The sequence below is a fragment of the Python bivittatus genome, unplaced genomic scaffold, assembly GCF_059951505.1.
Source record: "Python bivittatus isolate LINGU-HERP-01145 unplaced genomic scaffold, Pbiv_v1 ctg000480_np1212, whole genome shotgun sequence".
NCBI classification, from domain to species: domain Eukaryota; kingdom Metazoa; phylum Chordata; class Lepidosauria; order Squamata; family Pythonidae; genus Python; species Python bivittatus.
The window spans coordinates 818,093-833,434 of record NW_028277075.1 but is presented as its reverse complement, the minus strand read 5'-3'; the positions used below and the strand labels follow the sequence as shown (position 1 = coordinate 833,434).

At 40.9% G+C, this 15,342-nt stretch overlaps 1 protein-coding gene across 2 annotated transcripts; it reads left to right on the top strand.

The window, feature by feature from the left end:
• The first annotated feature begins 1,737 nt into the window (after positions 1 to 1,737).
• Positions 1,738 to 13,479, top strand: LYSET (lysosomal enzyme trafficking factor). 2 transcript variants are annotated; one of them, XM_025171196.2, is made up of 2 exons: positions 1,738 to 1,962; positions 12,663 to 13,479. In XM_025171196.2, exon 2 carries the CDS (start codon positions 12,679 to 12,681, stop codon positions 13,072 to 13,074), a length of 396 nt encoding a protein of 131 aa, XP_025026964.1. In that variant the 5' UTR covers positions 1,738 to 1,962; positions 12,663 to 12,678; the 3' UTR covers positions 13,075 to 13,479. The 2 variants fall into 2 exon arrangements, with proteins under 2 accessions (XP_025026964.1, XP_025026965.1); XM_025171197.2 differs by lacking the exon at positions 1,738 to 1,962 and adding an exon at positions 1,985 to 2,340.
• The last annotated feature ends 1,863 nt before the right edge of the window (positions 13,480 to 15,342 follow it).

Here is a 15,342-nt window from a genome sequence, read left to right as displayed (position 1 = left end):
CCGCCGGAGTGCCGACCATTTCTGACTGGCAAACTCCAGGGTCATTAAGCCCTGCACCACCGTGTCCCAGAAATAGATGACAGAACACAGTTCCCACAGAAGTTCATCTCTTCAAGACCCTCCAGTTCTACGAGCGATAAGGTTGGTTGATTTGACTGGCTGGAAAGTGGGCAATCTTGACAATTTTTTAAGTATAGATTTTTTGTCTGGAACAATTAGTAGACTATGGCTCCTGTGAAAGCTTTTGGGCTTATTTTATCCAATCCTCTCCATGTATGACTGAATTTGGTTGGGTTGTCTGCCTCAAAAGTGGGTGTTCCAGGCTATTTTTATCATACGGGTAGTCCTTGACTTACAACCATTTGTTCACCAACTGTTCAAAATTACGATGGCACTAAACAAGGGGAACTTATGATAGGTCTTTGGAGTTTCAGCTGTTGCGGCATCCCAGTGGTCACAAGATTGCAATTTCTGATGTTCCCTGCCAACTTCCCACAAGCAAAGTCAATGGGGAAGCTGGCAGGAGGTCACAAGTCGTGGTCATGTGCAGTCCTTGCTTAACAACTGCAACCAGGACTGCTGGAATTGCCGTTGCCAAGGGATGCAGTCACATGACATCATGCTTTACGACTGCATCACTTAGTGATGGCAATTCTGGTCCCAATTGCCATCATAAGCCGAGGAATACCTGTACATGGATTTTTTCCCTGTAACAGATAGAAAAATGTGGTTCCCATGATTATTTTGGCTCTTTTTTGCATCAAGGTCTCCTAGTCCTATTATTTGTGATTTTGGTTGATTTAACTGCTGGGACATAGGCAATTCTGTTCTAGGTCGTTTTGTTTTGGCCCCAGATGTTTCTTGGATGTCAAGCAGTTTATAAACTTATAATAGCTAAAGATTTGTTGTTCTTGTTGCTCTTACTGATCTTTATTACACCCGACTGCTTCTGATATCAATATTATTTTGAGAGCGCCAGCTCTGTTCTCATTTTCATACCATCTCCACAGAAGACAGTGCTAACACTATTACCTGGTCTTTCCACATTCTCAAGATTACCCCATCTGAAATATGATCATAATACTGTACCACCTGGCAGAAACTCTCTCCTCCATCCACACACCTTATAGTGATAAGAAAAAGAAAAGCAATATTACAGATATTTTGCGAGCCATTCTGTCGGGACCCAGTCTTCCTTGCAAAGTGAATATAACAATGGAGTATTCTCAACCTGCAAAAATTACATAAACACACAAACGCAGATACGAGCCTCTCTTTCTCTCGCCCCTCCAATTCTTGGGAAAAACGCTAGAAAACTCTATTTCTTTAGCTAAATTAACCCACAGTACCCATTCGCAAAGAAATTAAGTTTTTTAAAAAATAAAATCCTGTTATGTGTAAGGAGCGAAACGGAGCGACCTCCAGGCGGCTGCGGCATCGGAATGCTAGGCTTCTCTACTGATCCTCGGGAATCCCCTCGCCCTCCTCGCACAAAGGGGTGGGGGAGATACCACCCGTCCCCCCTTCCCCCACGTAAGAAGGAAGCCTGGCTCGCTCGCTCGCAGAAAGAAAGGAAAGAAAGAAAGAAAGCAAGAAAAAGCCCACTCGCACATCCGAGGCGGGGCTCAGGACCCTCCGCCTCCAGCGGGTCAAGGACTGGGCGACCCGCCCTTCCAGGCTCAGGCGCGGACCCCCCGAGATGGCAGCCGCGGCAGCAGGCGGCCCTCGCGCGCCACCCGGAAGTAGAGGGAGGCGAGGGCGGGTCTTCGGCCGGGGACAAAGCGGATGGTGGGGCTCGGCACCGGAGGGATCCGGAGCGTGGCCTGAGAGGCGAAGCGCTGCGCTCCCGCCCTCGGACGCGGCGCAGATGACGATGTGATTGGGCGGACGGCCCTGCCTCGGACCCCCTCTCCTGCCCTCCGCCTCCCTCTTGTTTGCTCCCGTGTTTCCTGGCGGAGGAAGGTAAGCCGTGGAGGGAGCGGGTTCGGAATGCGGCAGCCTGGCTGGCGCCGGTCGGCAGGGAGAGGCCGGTAGCGGAGCCTCTCCCCGAGGAGGAGGGGTGGCGCTCCGAATTGCCTGGGAGCCCCTCCCCTGGGCACCTGGCAACTTTTAGTTCCTCCTGAGACCCCAACGGTGGCGGTGAGGAGAAGGCGCTCTGCGCTCGCTTCGGGGCACGCTCGATCCATACTGCATGGATTCTGCCGTGTGGAGGAGGTGCCAGAGGCCAGCCTTCAGTCTGGTCGAATTTGGGGGGTAGGAGAGAGACCGCGGAGGAGAGGAACGAGGGCGGTGGAAGTCCTTCAGTCCTGGTCTTCTCCTTTGCAATTCTTACCCTGGAAGGTGGGATCTCTCGGGTTTTCCTCTCGGAGGAGGGATCTATCTTTGCTCAGCCCTTGGATGGAGTTTTATTTTTCCATATATACCTCTGTTCTTGGGAGGTAGTTAAACATGGCAGATAGGGAAGACATACGGGGAGCTGAGCTTGGCTGATCTCGAAAAATTAAGCAGGATCGGTTCTAGTTAGTACTTGGATTGGAGACCACCAAGAAGTCTCCGGATTATAGGCTTGAGTGGGAAATTGCAAAAAAGAAAATCCCAGAAGAAGGCAGCGGCCAATTATTTCTGTTCTGCTGCCAAGAAAAGCAGCATAAGACATATCCATAACATTACTAGAGGGAAGGGAGCTCAACCTCAAGGACACTTGATATTCACTTACTTTGAAGAGGTGTGCTATGAAGAGGGAAAATTCTTTACAGTTTATGGAAGGGTGAGAAAAAAAGTTACCTTTTGGACTGAATTATTAATTCAACTCCCCACCACTGCATTGCTAGCAGTGGAAGTGTGTCCTGTTGTAATATTGGTATTGAATTAATACGTTTCTCACAGGCTGTATATTTAAAGTGGTACCTCGGGTTACGAACGCCTCTGCTTACGAACCTTTCGGGTTATGACCAGCTCTGGCTGCAAAAATTTACCTCGGTTTGCGAACTCCGCCTTGGGGTACGAACCGGATCCGCGGCCATTTTCCGCTGTGACACGTGGTCTGCGGCCATTTTTCCGCCCGTGCCACATGGTCTGCAGCCATTTTCCGCCCATGCCACGTGGTCCACGGGCATTTTTCCGCCCGTGCCATGCGGTCCGCGGCCGTTTTTCCGCCCTGCCGTGCGGTCCGTGGCTGTTTTTCCACCCTTGACGCGTGGTCCGCGGACGCTGGAACGGATTAATGGTAATTACATTGAACGTTATGGGAAAATTTGCTTCGGGTTGCGAACAAATCAGGTTGCGACCAGAGTCACGGAACGGATTAAATTCGTAACCCGAGGTACTACTGTAGGCTTGGTCATTGACCAAGCGTTGGACAAGTGTGCTACATTTAAAGGATAGCATAGTAGAAACTCAGTGTAGATAAAGATCAATATTTAGGAGAAAGAACCATTAATGTGGTTTAACTGAAAAAACACATGGCAGATAAGATACAAATGATAAATGGTGGCAATATAACTTCAAAGTTTTTTGTAACTTTTCTAATACAGTATTATTTGTTTTAGTTGGAGATGATATAGATGGCTTTGAAATCTTATGAAAGATTATAACTGTTGTGTCACTCTTTTGTGTATGTGTGCCTTCGAGTCAGTGTTGATTTCTGGTGACTGCCTGGACTAGTCCCTGCCGTTTTCTTGGCAAGATTTCGGAAGTGGCTTGCTATCGCCTCCTTCCTAGGGCTGAAAGAGAAGGACTGGCCTAAGGTCACCCTTTGTGTCTAAAGTCAGCTTTGTGTCTAAGTCAGGACTAGAACTCAGTCTTCCGGTTTCTAGCATGATGCCCTAACCACCTCACCTAAATGGTTCTGTGTCACTCTTACAGAATATAAATACTGCCCGTGGATTGTAGATATTGTACAGGTAGTCCCCGACTTACTACAATTAGGATCAGAACTTCCATCTCTAAGCAATGTGGTCATTAAGTGAGTCACACCTGATTTTAAGACCTTTTTGCCATGGTCATTAAGTGAATCTGGCTTCCCCCATTGACTTTGCTTGTTGGAAGCCCCCTGGAAAGGTCACAAATGTCGATCACGTGACCCCAGGATGCTGCAACTGCCATAAATACATGCTGGTTGCCAAGCGCCTGAATTTTAATCATGGGGATGCTGCATGGTTGTAAGTGCAAGGACTGGTCATAAGTCACTTTTTTCATTGTCTGTAACTTCAAACAGTCGTTAAATGAATGGTCATAAATCAAGGACTACCTGTATGCAAAGTGATACCTTTATGGTATCCATCTTCTGTAGGTAAGATGAAAAACATATAATGAAGTTTTATAACACTATTTGGTATCTCTATATTAATCAATTTGGAAGAAAAATGGGATTAATATATATGTAATAAAGGGACACCAGAATTCCTGAGTACTTCACCTTTACTGATAGACTCTTCCTCATATTGTGATAAGAGGGGTGAATTCAGGGTGGTTGGTAGAGAAGTTAAGAATTAATCCAGATTTGTTCAGAACACTATTATATTCAGTATTGTCTTTGTTTTCTATAGCCGTAACTTCTGGTGAATCCTGATACTTAGTACAGCAGGGTTATCCCTTTTTAATCAATATTTCCATTAGCATTGGAGGCAAAATCTGTAAATCAAACCCTGGAACAGATTGGGTTAATGCTACATGTTTCAAGTAAAAGTATGCTGTAAAACTAGAGTAAAGTTCCTGTAGTGCTGCCCTAAGATGATTGTTTTCTGTTTGTGCTGGTGAAATAGTTCAGCATTTAGGGCACATTTTAATGATTGCTCAGATTGCCCCTCAGTCTCAAATACAGCAGCAAACAGAAACGACAGTGCTGTGTATAAGACTAAAGACCTCTGCTGTAAGGAATGTGTCTGAAGTAAAAGTTGAAATAGGGGCTTTCCAAGTTAATGACTGTGATATTACAATTCAGTCATATGACCTTAAACTCTATCCACAGTTTATATTAAGTTGTGCAAAAGTACATAAACTTCACAATGAAATGATTACCTAGAACTGCAGTGCAGATAAGTTGCAATACAGGTCAGTTGGTCTGAAGGGTTGGACTTTAATTACTGTGCTTTAGAATTGTCCTTGAAACAATTTTTACACTGTTTTAAAATGTAAGTAGCTTTGTTCCTATATAAGCAAAATCAGGTAAATCTGATGGATTGGTTTCTTGGATGCTTAGTTTCTTAGGATAATGACTGCAAAGCAAAGATTGTTAATCTGAAATCTCTTGCAGCCATTTTGAAAAACAAAGGCCAAGTTTGATAATGATGACCCTAATATGCAGCATTTTATTATAAACCTAAACGAATGTGAAAACGTTAGAATTGCATTTTGAATCAGGCCAACATCTATTTAGACAACACTCAAGTTACTTCAAGTAGCCAATCAGATACTTCTGGGAGCTCAGAAATAGAGCGCAGTATTTCCCTCCCCTCTCATTTGTTTTTCATAGCTATTATTGCTAATAAACATTGATCTGTTTTCCTAGAAACACAGAATTAGAATTAGAACCATTACAGTATGCTCACAAACATGCTGCTAAATTAAAGATGGGAGTCTATACAGTAATTAATACTGTATCCATGTTTAAACAGTAAGCGCTTTAAAACATGTTTGCTTTAAATTATTGGTATTTCCTTTGATGTAATGTCTAATTGTGGGTTTTTTTTCTGAAAGATGAAAGCAGGTTTTATATATACATTCATATCATTCATTCTAAATTCAGTATGTTCCTAGTTTGGAGAAAAATTCAAACTTTCTTTGACAGTTAACTAAGGCCACTTGTGCCTTTATATACTGAAACCAAAAGAAAAGGTTTTTTTAAAAAAAATAGCTACAAAACCCACGTATTGCTAAGGTTCTGCAATTAATTTAGCATGTTGCAATGATTCATGGCAGGAATAAGGATTGGTTCAACATCTCACTCTTCTGACCAACATATGCCAGTAGCTCTCATAATCATACTAGGTTGAGTGATACTGATAGCCATTCCTAGCTGGTAATAATATGCCTCTTTGTATGTTGAAAATAGAGGGGGTGATAATGTAAAACAAATTCCACTGGTTACAGAATTTAAGTATGCTGCAGTATTGTTAAGTGTTTGGTGAATGGTCAGAACTATATAGTATTGCATCAATACTTTGGTTTTCTTCAGATAAAAAGGAACACTGATATCCCTGATTCTTTTTGTTATAATCTCACTTTAGCCATTGCATACTAGCCCTTCAGTTTTAGTTAACTTCAGAAAAAAACAGCCATTTCTGTTAAAAATCTTTTTACACATAATTTCCCTGCTTTTCAAACTAGATGAAAGATGTCTCATACCCCCCCCATGAAAAACAAATGAGACTTTAATAATCAAGTAATTAATGTCATAAGCACCCACTAATTGCTTGGTGAGCCCTTTTAAATAATCACAATTCTGTTACTAGTATACTTTGGAAGGTGGTCTATATCTTGCATAAAATGGAGCTATATAATTCAGTCCTGTAATCCTGCTATAATGAAACAGAAGCGTGTACTATAATAAACATCATTCTTCGATAGGCAGATACTCTTATAACTGCTAGCTCTGAACATTTGTTATCTATGTGCTATTATGGGGGCATTGTTACCAGATAATATGTAGGAATATAGTTGAAATGTGAAGACATCTCATAATATTTGCTAAGGGATCTTTAAACAAAGGCTGAAAATGAATGTGAATTCATACTCAACTACCACACATACATTCTCTTCAAAGTAAAAGATTTTTTTTTAATGTATCTGTGTGTTTATATCTCTATCTACCTACCTATATAAAATTCTCACAATTACCTGTGAGATAGGTTGAGCTAAGAGTGAATGATGTGTCCAAAATCACCCAGTCAGCTCCATAGTTGAAAGGAGCTGAACTGGAGTCTGCCAGACCAGGATCAGGACCTTAAAACCACTACACTATACTGTCATAAGAAGCACATATACATATAGAATATTCTGTAGCAAGAGAATTACAATAGTAAAGGCAAACAGCAAAAACTGAACAAATTGTAATGGCTGTAGTTGGGGAGATAAGCAGCCCCCCCCAAAAAAAATCCTCACCAACCTGCACCACTCAGAAACCAGCTCAGCTAAAGGCCAGTCAAAAGTCAGGACACCTGGCTATAAAGACAGGAGACCAGTCAGTCCCTGCTTAGTTGTCTGTGGTCTGCATAGCAGACTGCTTTGCCTCTGAAGATGCCAGCCACAGTTGCTGGTGAAATGTTAGGAAATCTGTTCTCTAGTCCATGGTCACTAAACCGTGAAGCCCAACACTGCCCCCCCAAATGTTTATTAAAATATCCACAAAAGTAGGGTCAAGTAGTGCAGAATACTGACCGAAAAGGAGGAGAGTTGAGGTTTGACTAGGAGTTAGAAGCTTGGCTATTGAAGTTGTGTGGTGTTTGACCTCAGATTTCTTGATTCTTTTAGTCAAAATGTGGCAGTGGGGAGCTGTGAGTGATTGAGAAATACTGGCTGTTGGCAAAAGTGAGAGAAGGAGTAGAGGGTTAGAGAAGGTAAACCATACAGGTAGTCCTCAGTTACCAACTGCCTTGATAAGTGACTGTTTGAAATTACCACGGTGTAAAAAAAAAAACACTTTGTGACCAACCTTTGCATTTACAACTGTCACAGTGTCACGTGATCGCTATTTGGGCACTTTGCAACCAGTGTGCATTTACGACTATTGCAGCATTGCACAGTCACATGATCGCCATTTGCATGCTTCCCAACCAGCTTATGACAAGCAGTTAATGGAGAATGCGGAAGTAAAATGGCCGGTCACGGTCATGTGATGTCTTACTTAATGACCATGGTGACTTGCTTAACAGCCAAATGGGAAATGACATAAGTTCATTGTGGTCATGTGATCTTCCACTTAGTGACTGTGGTGCTTAGTGACAGAGTTACCAATCCCAATTGTGGTTGCTAAATGTAAACTACCCGTATACAGTATAGGAATCCAGAAGGGAGGGTTAAAAAAAAGGAGACCTTGGAGACTCTGTGTTGTCTTATCCTCTGTTATTAGGCACCATTAAAAAAAGAAAGTGAAAATAAAAGAAAAAAAAACACAAACATAATATCTCTAGAGACAATAAAAAACCTAGGAAGGAAACAAAAAGTCTAGAACACATCCCCTCCAGCAGCCAACACTCAAATAGGCAGGCATCAGCTCCAGACAAACAGGCAGAAAACAATACCCTAACCAAGATACCACCAAGAAGGAAACCCACACCAAAACTGGCAGGGCAAGTTTTTTGAAGCAAACTTCAATCACACTGATGATGTTACCTAGTTTGGTAATGAAATGTCTGCAAGCAAACAACCAAGCTCAGAGAGCACCAAGAACTCCACAGATTATCTTTCCTAATGTCCCATTGCAACAGTCAAAAGAGTAATTGGATAATATAGGAGGCCTGGATTCAGGCCACTAAATAATAAAAATGATTTAAAATGGAATGAGCAAAGCTGTGAGATCCTTTTTCTACCTTCCTAGGTTGGGATCTTCACACAATAGCTCATAAAAAACTTCACTTTTGTCCTTGCAAATCTGCTCCAGGTGAGAAGCACAGAGGGTTGGCTTTTTGGAGCAGGAGACAACTGTTGTTCTATCTGGTAAATTTTTTAAATGTTCTGTAATAATGTGAATTTTTCTCTGTAATAAATTTTCATTAAGGAAGCAATTTATGGCTTCTCTCAGTCAGGCTTAAAGTCTTTTTGGATTTCTCTGGAAAGTTGGAAGGAATAAAATTAGAGGTTTGGGCTCTGGCATATTCATTTCTGCTTTGTTAGGAAAGTGTCCATCTGCTGTCTTGGAAGACTAGTTGTAGATTATGTGCCATCAAGTTGTTTTGACTCATAGCGACCATATAGGTAGATCTTCTCCATGATGATCTGTCCCTAAACCTGTTCTTTCAGGCTTCCCCATGGTGCACTCATCGCCACTGTAACTGAGTCCATCTGCCTTGGTGCTGGTCATCCTCTTCTTCTCTTTCCTTCCAGCTTTCCCAGCATTAGGGCCTTCTCTAGAGAGCTAAGTCTTCACATAATGTGTCAGAATTAGGATAATTTGAGCCTGGTCATTTGTGCCTTGAGTGACAACTCTGGGTTGATTTGTTCTATGATCCATCAGTTTGTTTTCTTGACTGTCCACAGTATTCTCAGGAGTCTTCTTCAACACCAAAGTTCAAAAGCATCAATACCCTTCCTATCCTGGTTCTTTAAAGTTCAACTTTTGCTTCCATAAAATATCTTTTCCAAGGCCTTCATGGCTGCTCTACCAAGTGCTAGTCTATGCCATATTTCTTAAGTGCTTGTTCCTTTACTATTGGTGGTTGATTCTAAAAGGCAGAAGCTACCCACCACTTCAGTATCTTCACTGTCAATTCTAAGGCTGGTTATTCTACCTGTTGTCATTAGTTTGGTCTTCTTTATATATTTTGTTTAGCCTAGCAAAAAATACTGGAAAAATATCAATCTAGGGGAAATAGAAACATTTTACTTGAAAGAAACTGGGCTAAGCTTGATTGACCATGACTGGATGGGAGGTTGGACTGATAAGACTGATCTTCCAGATATTTTCCTGGACGTACAGTATATCTGTCACAGTAAGAGATTCAGGTAAGCTGTTGTTTATTTGTTATTTTCACAGAAAGAACCATTTAAAGTCTCTTTAGAATTAAGATGAGGTGGGATTTTTTTTACACATACTACATCTCTTGGCTCTTGGGAGCCAGATACAAATTCAATTTAAGGACAGACCTTTCGAATGGAACTCATTCTTAAACTGGGGACTACCTGTACAGTAATCATAGTATATATGCTAGATGTTTAGAGATCAAGCAGAATTTCTTCCCAATACTTGGCTCCTGTCTTGGATGAGATTTGGAAAACCATATTAGAAAATCTCTAGACAAGCAGTTTCCTCTCCTATAGAAAGATACCCTTGATAGCCAAGTCATTGCCTATCAGAAGTAGCAAACTACTTCATCAGTATTTCATTTTTATAGAAACATTGATTCAGAAGGAAGACTAATAATGATATTAAATATTAGTAGGCAAAAAGCAGAAGGACAATTATAATTCTTTATAATTAAACAGCATTTATAAGTGATTCTAGATTACTTCCTAATTAATTTTAATGATAACTGGTTGAGTCAGGAAAATAAATTTCCTGGATAGTCACTAGTTTGGAACAATGTAGACTCAAATGACTAGTTTGTATAGTCAGTTTTTCCTTCACATAAATAGCTCTTATATCAGATTTGACATTCTGTAAAGATTTTACCAGAAAAAATGGGGGAAGGAGGGTTTTTTTTCCCGCCTGAGAAATGTATGTTTGCAATGGCTTATTAAAGAACCATGCTGAGAACTCCATGAAGCTTTATTGGCCAATATGGAATAAATGTTACTGTGATTATAGTTGAATCTATGCTAATGCTTCTATGCAATTGCAGGCATATACAGGCATAGAGATATTATTGGCTGTTTATGATTATAGAAAGCTGTGTCAGTCTGGGATCTCATGGACTTTAGTTGCCATCTTATGGAATACAATTTCTGTGTATTCCCTTTTAAAGGGCACAGTGGACATAATTTCAAACTCTGTACATTTGCTGTGTAGCCTTATATGGTCCCACTGAGTCAGTATTATATTAATAGATGGCTGGTGTGGGTCTTCCGGGCTGTGTGGCCGTGTTCTGGAAGTTTTGTTTCCTAACGTTTCACCAGCACCTGTGACCGGCATCTATATTAATAGCTTTGCATCCATATACAGTGATGCTTAAAAGTTTGTGAATCATATTGAATTTTCAATATTTCTTCATAAATATGACCTAAAACATGATTGTTCTCCATGCAAGTCCCACAACTAGATAAAGAGAACCAATTAAACCAATGAGTCAAGAACATTATACTTGTTCATTTATTTATTGAGAGAAATTATGCAAAGCTACATGCCCACATCTTCAGAGCTTTCTGAAAAGCTGGCAGGGTTAGGGCACATCTAATCTTGGAGGGTATGGCATTCCACACGGCAGGTGCTGTGACAGAAAAGGCCCGCTTTCAGGATCCTGCAAGGTGACATTCTTTAATCAACCGGACCCACAGCATGCCTTCCCTGCTGGACCTCATTGGAAAGGTAGAAACAATTGGAGAGAGGCAGTCTCACAAATAACCTGGTTCCATGCCATGAAGGGCGTTATAGGTGATAACCAACACCTTGAATTGCACCCAGAAGTGCATTAGGATCCAGCGAAGTTTGCTTTTGCTGTTGTCTAAAAGTGGATCTTTGTGTTGGTCAGGAAGTCAGGAAGTAGGTAGAGGCTGAGGAAATAATTTCTTAAAAAGTTTAAAGTGTTCCAAGATAGTCCTAAGCTAAAGTGATATTAAATATGGGTTCAGGTGGCTTTAAAGTAATTCCTGGAACCCCTCTGGATGTTGCAGTTAAAGCCTTCAGGTGGCAACCAAGTGCTGAACTACTTTGTATCAAAAAAGTTGGCCAACCTATACATATAAAAATCTATCTTTAATGTAGCTACCAGAAAAATCTTTAGATCATGATAAATTATTTTACTTACAGGGCTTTATAGAAAATGAATCTCCCTAGCAAAATGGATGATTAATATATTTGGGAAGATCTAATGACCAAAAATAAACAAGATATGCAGATTATTAGTATGAAATGTACTATTACTAATTTGGAAAAGAAACCAAATTCTTGCATTCCTTCTTCGGCTTTGCCTGTCTTTAACGTATCTTCTTCACCTTCTGATACATCTGGTCTTTGTCTTGTTCTTCCTCCGTCTTATGGAGAAGCTCCTACTAAAATCATAAGGAAGAGATTTAGATTCATCCTTTTGCCCACCCCTCAAGTCTATTGCAGCAGCACTATTTAGGGAGGAGAATCAAGTGCTTAACTGGGGGGGGGGGCAGTCATCCTATGCAACCAGTCATCAAACAGTAATGCAAGCTCCTTTAAGGCATATCCAGTAACAATGCTTAACAATGATGTTCTGATGGGATACATACATCTGCCCGTTAGATAGTAAGAGTTGGTTTTATGGGCACAATCCTGAGTCTGGTAATTGGACATAGCTAGGAACTGGCATTTTCTTGTGGGTATTTCCACAACAGTATTAACAATGCTATAGTTTTCCAGTTTAACTTTGTCCTAAGTGATATAATAATCTCTGTGCAGACAATTGTGTTAACCTTTGGCTCAGGAGAGCTAGATTTAACTATCCAAATAATTTAAAACTCTGTTAATTGCTTCTCTGAGTTAGTTTATAGGGTTTGGGGGAGGCTTAAATGTGTGACAGTGTGTGAGAATATGATGTAAGCTAATTAGTAGTTCAAAAGCCTGCTGTATAAATAAAGCTCGAACTGTCCATTTGGGTTCTTTGTGTACTAAGTTGAAAACTTCATCCCTTTCTCTTCTGCTGAAAAGGAAACATTCTGCAGTTACCATATTGCAGGCATAGTTAATATCACGTATCTTGCTACCATCAATAGAATATCTTAAAAACAAAAAATTGCTTATTATGCCTATACCAAGCAACTCTTATTGTATAACGCTGCACGTTACTTCTTCTCACAGTGGCTAATTATTTTTGTTTTTTAAGGTGCAGAGCATGGAGAATGATGAACTTCCGTCAGAGGATGGGATGGATTGGTGTGGGACTGTATCTAATAGCAAGCGCTGCAGCATTTTACTATGTCTTCGAAATCAATGAGACTTACAACCGACTGGCGCTGGAGCACATTCAGCAACCCCCAGAGAAATTTAAGCAAGAAACCAATTGGATGCATTCTTTAAAAACACGGCTTCTGTCTGTACCCTTTTGGCTGTGGGCCATTATCTTTTTAATACCTTATTTACAAATGTTCTTGTTCCTTTATTCATGTACGAGGGCTGATCCTAAAACAGTGGGCTACTGCATCATTCCTGTCTGTTTGGCTGTGGTTTGCAATCGTCATCATACGTTTGCGAAGGCCTCCAATCAAATCAGCAGAGTGCAACTGATTGACACGTAAGGAAATCAATGTGGGTTTTCTCCCCGTCTCCCCATGGCTGGTTTTTGATAAGTTGAAGATCAGTTGAATATCTGAAAGAAACTTGAAATACTTTTGTCAACATTAACTTCTGAACAGAGCACCTACCAATCTTCTATTTTTTTAAATAAGATGATTTTAACTATGGAGGTATTCTATTTGGTGAAAAGTTCTTTGAGAACAGAGGGTAACATTCTTCATATTTGCCTTACGATGCAGAATTTCTACACTCCACCTGAAGATTTTAGAGTAAAATATATTTGAAACCCTAATTCACTGTGCATCCCTCAAATCTTCAAGTTTCCTGTAAGGGAATTGCTAAAAATTGACTTTGCCTATGTTTATAATGCGTAAACCTTGGAATTATTATAAATGTGGCATTTGAGACATTGTTGTCCTTTCTTCTTTGATGATGTTGCACTAAATAAAATGGGGTTCCTTTTGCACACAATATGATTAAAAGAAAATTAGCCTTTTATTTTTTTCATATATTTTAGTTCTGCACAATTTCTCTTTAAATATATGCATAATTGCTACTCATGTTTCAGAAAAACAAGTTGATATTTAGTATTCCATTCTCTGACCAAGTACCTGCATTATTGCAAAGACAGAATAGTTTATACAAAATAGTTAGAAATAAATTATGTCCTATGAACATAACTCTTCTAGTCATAGAAACCCAATCTGCAGATGTCAGCAGCAATATTCTGAATATTGACTATTTCTGAGAGCTGTAAGATCACGGAGATGCTGTTGGGAAGGTTCCATGGGTGTACAAATGGGGAAACAATGAATCTTCAAACAGTGTCTAACTACAAATGCCATCATTTCTGATAACTCAGACAGATAGAAATTTGAGCACAACAGAAGGTTCCCCATTCTCAGTCTAAAGTTTTTAATCCTTGCAAATGATCTGTATTTATACTGTTCAAGCAGTTATACTACTACGATGACGACGACGTACAGTGGGGCAAAAAAGTATTTAGTCAGCCACCAATTGTGCATGTTCTCCCACTTAAAAAGATGAGAGAGGCCTGTAATTTTCATCATAGGTATACCTCAACTATGAGAGACAAAATGAGAAAAAAAAATCCAGAAAATCACATTGTCTGATTTTTAAAGAATTTATTTGCAAATCATGGTGGAAAATAAGTATTTGGTCACCTACAAACAAGCAAGATGTCTGGCTCTCACAGACCTGTAACTACTTCTTTAAGAGGCTCCTCTGTCCTCCACTCGTTACCTGTAGTAATGGCACCTGTTTGACCTTGTTATCAGTATAAAAGACACCTGTCCACAACCTCAAACAGTCACACTCCAAACTCCACTATGGCCAAGACCAAAGAGCTGTTGAAGAACACCAGAAACAAAATTGTAGACCTGCACCAGGCTGGGAAGACTGAATCTGCAATAGGCAAGCAGCTTGGTGTGAAGAAATCAACTGTGGGAGCAATAATTAGAAAATGGAAGACATACAAGACCACTGATAATCTCCCTCGATCTGGGGCTCCATGCAGGATCTCACCCCGTGGGGTCAAAATGATCACAAGAACGGTGAGCAAAAATCCCAGAACCACACAGGGGGACCTAGTGAATGACCTGCAGAGAGCTGGGACCAAAGTAACAAAGGCTACCATCAGTAACACACTACGCTGCCAGGGACTCAAATCCTGCAGTGTCAGATGTGTCCCCCTGCTTAAGCCAGTACATGTCTGGGCCTGTCTGAAGTTTGCTAGAGAGCATTTGGATGATCCAGAAGAGGATTGGGAGAATGTCATATGGTCAGATGAAGCCAAAGTAGAACGTTTTGGTCTAAACTCAACTCGTCATGTTTGGAGGAGAGAGAATGCTGAGTTGCATCCAAAGAACACCATACCTACTGTGAAGCATGGGGGTGGAAACATCATGCTTTGGGGCTGTTTTTCTGCAAAGGGACCAGGAGGACTGATCCGTGTAAAGGAAAGAATGAATGGGGCCATGTATTGAGTGAACACCTCCTTCCATCAGCAAGGGCATTGAAGATGAAACGTGGCTGGGTCTTTCAGCATGACAATGATCCCAAACACACCGCCCGGGCAACGAAGGAGTGGCTTCGTAAGAAGCATTTCAAGGTCCTGGAGTGGCCTAGCCAATATCCAGATCTCAACCCCATGGAAAACCTTTGGAGGGAGTTGAAAGTCCGTGTTGCCCAGCGACAGCCCCAAAACATCACTGCTCTAGAGGAGATCTGCATGGAGGAATGGGCCAAAA